Source organism: Bombus impatiens, unplaced genomic scaffold (assembly GCF_000188095.3).
Source record: "Bombus impatiens unplaced genomic scaffold, BIMP_2.2 scf_0321, whole genome shotgun sequence".
NCBI lineage: Eukaryota > Metazoa > Arthropoda > Insecta > Hymenoptera > Apidae > Bombus > Bombus impatiens.
Genome location: NT_176740.1, coordinates 2,382,949 through 2,391,859, shown reverse-complemented (window position 1 = coordinate 2,391,859; position 8,911 = coordinate 2,382,949). Strand labels below are relative to the sequence as shown.

Here is an 8,911-nt window from a genome sequence, read left to right as displayed (position 1 = left end):
TTCCCGTTTCGTAGCATTTTTATGTTATTCTGTGAGAGATTCGTTATTTTTGCTGGCTTGCGACGGTTTTATATTTTATATATTATTTATTTTATCCTGATGCCGTGATCGAGTATCATGTTGCATCGGTAGAACAAGGTGGACGATGCTTTTTCTTTGATGATCTTAACGAAGAATGAAATTAAATCGAAATGCTTCTTCGTAGTAACATTTCTCCTTTTTTTACGCTCGACATTCTGAAGCGTTTTACATATTTTACTTGTTTTACGTTTCCTACGGACTCTATAATGTCATAATGATATACAGGGTGGTTAGTAACTGGTGGTACAAGCAGAAAGGGGGTGATTCTACGCGAAAAAAGAAGTCGAAAATATAGAATAAAAATTTTTCGTTCGAGGATTTGTTTTCGAGAAAATCGACTTTGAATTTTCGCTCGGTACGCGTGCGATACGTTATAACGGATCTCACTGTAGATCGTTGTCTCGATGGAAAAATTAAAAAAAAAAGAAATTAAAAAAAATTTTTATTCTATATTTTTTACTTCTTTTTTTCGCGTAGAATCACCCCCTTTCCGCTTGTACCGCCAATTACCAACCACCCTGTATATCTCGTTGTAACAATCGCGTCGAATGGAAAATTAAACGCGCGCGAAGAATTCGGATCGATCTCTTTATCAAACAAACTGTAGCTGCGCAATCTTGTCGTCGTTGCGGTGAAAATGACGCCGATCGGGGGAAAATAACGACGCGAATTCAAATACGGTAGTTCAAAAGACTGTTTTGAATTTCGATTAATTGCGGGACGTAGTAGCCGCGTATTGGTTACCAACACCTACATTCTCAATCACGCGCAACTTCTGTTGTCGCTAATTATCGTTCATTGTCAGTCGCTGATAATTACGATTAAAACCGTCTCTTTCATTAGTAGCGAAATATGCTTGTTTAGTTGGATCAATAAGTACCACGGTAAATTTACACTTTTCCGTAATTACAATTCACTCGTGTGAAGCCAGGCGACAATTTTTATCCCATGGCAAACTAGAATTTGCAAACAGGACCAAGATTCTGCAAATATTTTCACGCTGCTTTCGGCATTATTTTGTATCGATGTATTCGAGTAAAGTTAAGTTCAGTTCACTGATCGAAACAAACGAGCGTCCGTGCAAACGATATTTTCGGGATTTCTAAATAGTTAAATTTTTTGTGATGTTTGTCGTTGATTCTTGGTAATTGCTAGCGACGATCTTGGAAAATTTTAAGTCTACGTTTTCTTCTTCCGGGAACGCGCGAACGTTCATTTTCCTATCCACTCGTTTGTGGTTCGATGGTGGTCGAAATGACACGAAAGATAAATAGAGCCGCGAAAACGTTACCGAAGAAAAAAATGCGAAAATTCTGGCCGACGAAGATCGTTGCATTGATTGTCTCGGCTATTCAAGATCTTCGCGAGACAAAGGGATCAACGCCTAGTAAAATTATTGGCTATATCAGTTATGGTTCTAACGTGGACGATGGAAAGGTTAAGCGACAAGTGAGTTTATAATCGGAGATATAATAAAGATGATATATTATAGTAACCGATATAAAAACTGTAATATATTAACCGTGCTATCGAAAAGAATCGAGCCGTTATATTATGCGTTTTTTTTATTATTATTTCTGCTTGAATCGGGTTTGTTTAAATAATACGTTACTCGCTGACCGAACGTTGTACTACGGAAAGTTACGATCGCCTGTAATGTTTCATACGTATAATATTTTATATTATACTTTCAAGTTAAACGAGAAAGTTCGAGTTCCTGCGATATAGATTTTCATTTAACTCGTTCAACGACGTTTCATACCCAGCCTTGATTTACGTTTGCTTAATTAAAGGTAAAATCAGTCTTGAAGAGAGGTTTAAAATACGGTATACTAAGAAGGTACCGAGGGCACTATTTCCTTCCTACCTGCGACGAATTAGACCGTGCAAATCGTATCGCCTTGAGATTTGCTAAATTACCGTTGCCCTCTGCATATTCCACGAAATCGAACGTGCTATTTCCCGGTAAAATCGCACCAATGGCAAGTCAGAGAAAGACGGGCAAGTCTATCGCAAAATTGCGAAGAACGAAACGACTTGGGAAACCTCGTCCAATATTAATCTCTCCTACCACTAGTTTAACGAACGCAGTTTGCAACGCTGACGAATTATGAACAATGGGTCGAAATATTTACTAGAAAATTAAAGGAGAGCGTTGTTAATAATTGTATCGTTCTATCGTAACCATTTTTTCACGGATCAATAGTTGTAAAAATTGTTGAATAATTGAAATATATTGGATGGAATTTTACTCGTATAAATAACTCGATAAGCGTCTGAATTTTTTCGTATTTTGTTAATTAGTTGTTTCATATAGTATCTGTATTGGAAAAGCCACAGTACAATAAGTTTTAATAAATCTTTGAATTTAATATGCTGATAATAGATTTGAAAATAGTAATATTATCTGTTTAAAATTTATTTGAAATTGTAACCGCGATAACATTTTTACAACGTTGTCCGTTACCTACTCATTAAAAAATGTTGGTTTAATTATATTGTAAATTGAATGCTTGCTACTGTAATGAAAACTTGTACATCACAGATCTCATTAAAAGTATTGAAACGAAACTGCAATAGAATGTGCGTTGTTTTAAACGTATTAAATGTGTAATTGGAAAAATAAATTACTATATGAAAAACGTAATCTCTAATTGTCGTCTTTTTATTAATCGATCGTATTATCGATCGATATTGTGTAGCAACTTGACCTACGAACAAATTACAATCTTCTTTCAGGTATATACGTGAAAGCTCATTTAACTCTCAACTAGTAAACTATTAATATGTTTCCCTAACTAATATAAACACAACAATTTGAATTTGCAAACAAAGCCGTTACCACAAGTATCATTTGTTGCCTGACACGCATTCTCGCAGTATACAAAGTTAACCACTTGCCGCGCACGTCCGAATGTTTTTGTTCCAAAATTGCCAACGACGTGTTATAAATATATCAGAACAAATTTTACAAAGTGCATGTATTGCTAATTATTAAAAACGTGGAAAGGTGTCTGCTAGTAACTACTAGTTATTTACTAGTCTTACAACCATGCAAGTGGGGTATTTTTCAAGGAATATGCCACCCGCAAAAAAGTTAAAAAAATCCACAAAGAATGCAAGACCGTCAGATACCTGGGCATGACCCTGGACAGGAGACTAACCTTAAAAAACCACTTCACGGACAAAACGAAGCACCTAAAGGACAAACTCAAAAAATTCTATTGGTTCACTGACCGACGCTCCAAACTAAACACACGAAATAATATCCTCCTCTACAAGACCGTAATAAAACCTGTCTGGACCTACGGAATCCAACTATGGGGAACGGCAAGTAACTCCAACATTGAAATACTTTAACGCTTCCAATCGAAAACGCTAAGATCCATTATAGATGCACTGAATCCAACTATGGGGAATAGCAAGTAATTCTAACATTGAAATACTTCAACGCTTTTAATCGAAAACGCTAAGATCCATTATAAATGCACCCTGGTATGTCACCAACGAACTAATACATCGCGACCACAAGATACCAACAGTCAAAGAGGAAATAGCAAAATATAGCGACAGATATAGCAAAAAAGTCAACAAACATCGAAACCCCCTAATTACTGGACTACTTGGTACGTCGGACCAGATCCGCAGGCTGAAGAGACATTACCCGCTAGACCTAAACGCTAGATTCAATTAGTTATCTAAATTAATTAATATTTACTTATTTATAATACATACTTTTAAATTATACTTATCTATAATAAGTATTAACGTATTATAAATAATTAACCATGTCACTGCGCCACGTCAGAAAAAATTACTGAAAATTCTCAACGCGAGAATTGATTGTAAATTTTAATAAATAAAAAGAAAAAAAGAATGCAAGGAATGTCTTGCAGCGTTACATTCAGAATGCCTCAAAATATACCATGTTACGTCGGGCGACATTCTACCTAGACCAGGCCACGCATCGCGGGCAAGATGGGAACCAGATGTCCGCTCATCCTTACTGCGTAATCTCAATAGTCTCAAGGACACATAATTCTCAGGAACTTGCTAGCTAAGGTCCTTCAAACCGAAGGAACATTTCTTTATTGAATCGTTTCTAAAGCTTATTGTTACTACGGGAAAGTTAGTTTTTTCAGATATGATGCTTTCTACTAGCAACTCTTTCCCCCCGGGGCGGTTAACACCCTTTCTCACCAACCAACCTAGAAAATGAACCAACTGACAGCCAAGTCTTCCCCTCACTCTCCCAATGAAACCTTGTCCTTGACAAATCAACTCTTTCTTGCAGATTAGATCTACCCACGACTAGCTTTCCTCCGACACTGCATCGTCACTTTACCTCACTTAGTCAACATGTAATTATCGGGCTTCTATACTTAAATCAACCACTTAACTTGTACATACGCATCAGTGTAATTATCATACCTTCTTTACAAAGTTGTTGGAATAAACATTAAGTTATACCTGTTAATTCAGTGTAATCTCAATCGAACCACCCCTATTATCCTAATCGAAATAGGGGATCGATCATTTCGTGGCGTCGATTATCTAAGCGTAACGGGAATTTACGACTCCCGTTGACGTGCTTTCTCGCGATCGCGTCTCTCCGCGAGTGGTCGAAACATACCATACTGTACAAAATTATTAATAAACAAAATTAGCATTCGTATCTGTGCATAATTTTCTGTGGAAGACTCTACCGAGTAAACAATCAAACTCAGGCAAACAATAACTGATAATAGCAAAAAAAAACGCGTTGCAAAAATCAAAAAGGAAGATCACCCCGTTCGATCACGCAGCGATGTACTTTACAGAGGGGAAATCTCCCTGTTCGGTCGGCTAAGTGTTAAGTAACGCTTCACGACAAGTTACAGTGTAGCGTTCTGGCACGCGCACCTGTAACTTCGTTGCGAAAGCAAGTGGTTAAATGTAGTGCAAACATAGCGTGAACGCATCATAATAAAATTATTTCGTAGTAATTACGAAGTAAAATTCGAAATTAGGGGACATCTTATCGAGAACAAGAGAATAGACATGGAAGTTGAAGGAAGACCAGCCATTTAAAAGATTTCATTGTTGGAAAGATTTCGATGCTTTAGGAGACTAAGTAGAGTGGCTAGCGATTCTAGATAGAAATAGAGAACGCCGATGAAACGGATGAATCGTTTTCTATTACGATATATCGATCGGGTACGTCCCGGTTGGACCGCGTTTCTTTTGCTTCTTCGTTCGGCACGCGGTCGGAGAATTAAGCGAAATGAGGAACGAGCATTTTTCGTAGATTGCATCGAGCGCGGAGGCGGCGGCGGTCGACCGGTTGTGCGCCATTTATAAAACTTTCGAGCGCGTTATCCGACCCGATAAACTTAATAGCTTCCCAAATTTACGAGATTTGGCATAACGTTGGGGAAAATTTCGGACCGCTGCGTTAGCGCGACTGTATTCTTAACTCGCTATACTCCAATCTGCGTATTTTCTTATTCGAACAACTTTATGTAGGTGCTATCACGCGGACGAACTCTTAACGATAGGTATACCGTGTTTGTAAAATAAGAAAATTAATTACTAAAAGGTTAGTAAATAAGAAATAATATGAAATTCACTACTACTGCTTTAGAAATCTTATATTGTCTCCTCGGTGCGTGATCTCTAAGAGTTATTTTAAGTTTAAAAACTTTTAATTTTAATTTTATACAATTTTTTTTTATTATAATTTAGCCGGAAGCAATGGTTATTTAACGTAAACTAAATGCAGTAATGTCATATAACTAAAACAACTTAAATGGATGGTCTACAACTCAACTCACAACTTACAATGAATAACTTGGTAACTTAAAAATTGCTACTTACAGCGATATAATCACTCGCGTACAGCTAGTACTCGTACAGTTATTCTCAGAAATTCTTGTTAATGCAATGCCCACGATACTGTCCACAATACTCTCTTCAATACTATTTGCAAGATTCTCTACAGCACTGGTCACTATTGCTTCACCTATGAGACTGTCTCAAAGACTCTTGACCACTGTAAGGGCTACCTTATATACCTTGTTACCCCCAGCATGTACACGAATTTGGTTGGCTCATTGCTAGGTACGCCTCCTTTACTTACCCTTTCTATTGAAAGACAGGTATAGGGCCCATTGGTGCCTCCCACCTTCATACCGGGTTTTCCAGAAATTTTCCCCCAAACTACGTTATAGTGTGTAGGTCAGTAGTAGAACATGTAATAAATGGTAACAGTCATGTTTTAATGAATTTATCTCACTAAAGCCACCGATGACCCCCGTGGCACTCAAGCGAGATTTCGCGCGATTCACTTATTTTTTGCGATTATCAATTATTTCATATTGCTTCTTCGCATTGCTAAATAATTGTTCTATGTTGTTACGTTCCGGGACCTACTATGAATCATAATCCATCCCTCAGTCAACATGGTGACTATCCATATAAACTTGCTTATTCGGATCTGCAACAATTCTAAAAAACTTAATAAAGAAATAATTTCGATCTCGGATATGGACCATGTTACGACGGTTCTCAGAAATTTGGTCGATCTGGCTGCCAGAAAAATAGCAAAAAGTTATTAACGATAAAGGGAAATTATTTCGACCATTGAACTGTTTTCGTTCTTTTTAAATGAAACTTTGATTATACCCAAAAGTCGGAGAAAATTGCACACCTGCAAATGAAACAAAGCTAGCATTGAACAAATACTTCCCATATGTTATACATTTAAGCCTTGTTATACACTTAAGACGATCCTTGTTACGTCAACGCTTTCAGCACTTTCATTGCTTCGTACCTACAATACATAGGAATTTTCCCCGATACTACACAATTTAAATAAATGAATCATATTTCAACATATCTATACATTTTACCGAAGATCGAAATCAAAGTTTTATCATGTATAAATACTTTCTTAACCACTGTAATTAATTTTATAGTAGAGGGAATATTGAAGTATTTAATTTAGTGTTATTCACGGTCCTTTCCATTAAATTCGATTATATATTCTTTTATTATTTTAATTCAATTCAAATATATACAGGGTGGTTGGTAACTGGTGGTACAAGCGGAAAGGGGGTGATTTTTTTTTTATATTTTTCCATCGAGACAACGATCTACAGTAAGATCCGTTATAACGAGACGTGATGAAGTGCACTTCTACCGAGCGAAAATTCAAAGTACATTTTCTCAAAAGCAAAGCCTTAAACGAAAAATTTTTATTCTATATTTCAGACTTCTTTTTCTGCGTAGAATCACCCCTTTTCCGCTTGTTACCAACCACTCTGTATATTTTACAGACAATAGATAATACAAAGCTTGTTACAGTGCAAATTGTAGCGTTGAGATGAATTTAATTTTGTAGTCATACGGTTTTATTTCGCAGAATATAACGGCTATTTAGTATGTGAGAAACGGTTTTCCAATAATATCCAGCTACAGTATGTAAGTGAATATTTCTCTGATAATTATATCACTTTTATTACTGTACCATTAGACTAGCACAATTCTTGATTTCATATAGTCGTCGCTATTGTTCGGGATTTGGAGTGGCCGTTCGTAACTCGGACAGCACCTCACTTATTTTTGGCAAAATTCGAATTTCCATTAACTTATTATAAATAATTAGCCATGTCGCTGCGCCACGCCAGAAAAAATTGCTGAATATTCTCAATGCGAGAGTTGATTGTAAATTTTTATAAATAAATAAAAAAAAATCCGAATTTCCTACCTGGCAAGTTGCAAACTTTACAATGGGGACTGCGTCGGCAGATAAATTTGAGTAAGCACTAGAATAAACATCTGGTATGAGTTAATGACGTCTCAGAATATACCTCCACAAGGGTACGCAATTAGAAGGATACACAATTACAACAAGATTAGAAAGGTTTCCATCCCATAAAGACCATTGCAATAAAGGAAACCCGGGGCCGCTTTCTAACCTATGACTTTTCATGAAACATGCATACGATATATTCTTCGATACTTACTTATAGTTTGCTGTCTTTCATTTTTTTCTAAGAAATATTTATAGTCTGTCCTGCCTACCACGGGCGGTCAATTTGACCGCTCGGTAAAATATTTTGCAATAAATAAATTTTTTTTTGCAATAAAAAACACAAAGAAACGGCTATGTCAAGGTCAGATGATAAACAAAATCAGTAATAACAAATAACAACTGTTACGTCTATAACCTTGTCTTAAACCACCCCTCGATGAAGATGACCACCAGGTGTCAAAACTCAGGCTCATAATACTTCATAAATAAAATTTAGCATCTTTTACTGTCAATTGCTAAGAACATTCTAAAATTCGAGAAGTTTCTTAGGGTCGTTGCCCGTTCCGACGAAACAAAAGAAAAGCGGGTTTTTCCCACGGTCAACGGCACCTTCGAGTAATTGCACCTTCGAGTAACCGTTAGTGGACGGCCAGCACCTATCAATATTTTCATATAAATGTCGCCGTCACAGACCATATTCTTACTTGCTATCGTTCTTTCCATTAGAATATATCTCACTTTGTTAGTCAAAAAAAGAAGAAAATAAAGTTCATAATATTTTTAACGATATGTCAGGTGCGACAGCATATGCTAAACAGCATATAATAAAAGGACAAGCAAAGACGGTATTTTATCTTATCATTGATCACCGTATAAGGAATCATATGATAAAATATACGGAAGAAAAAGCATTTAGAATATTGGGGACTAAGTGGAAACTAGATACAACAAAATTATATCCGGATTGCCTGACCTATCATAAGCACTTGGTCGGGGAGCTAGGCGGCCCTGCACGGCAGCCCCGGGGTGGGGCGT

The 8,911-nt window shown here is 36.7% G+C and overlaps 1 protein-coding gene across 1 annotated transcript; it reads left to right on the top strand.

The window, feature by feature from the left end:
- Positions 1-612: 612 nt before the first annotated feature.
- On the top strand, positions 613-2,235 carry LOC112212842. The gene is made up of 2 exons (XM_024367550.2): positions 613-1,530; positions 1,875-2,235. Exons 1-2 carry the CDS (start codon positions 1,324-1,326, stop codon positions 2,193-2,195), a joined length of 528 nt encoding a protein of 175 aa, XP_024223318.1. The 5' UTR covers positions 613-1,323; the 3' UTR covers positions 2,196-2,235.
- Positions 2,236-8,911: the final 6,676 nt, after the last annotated feature.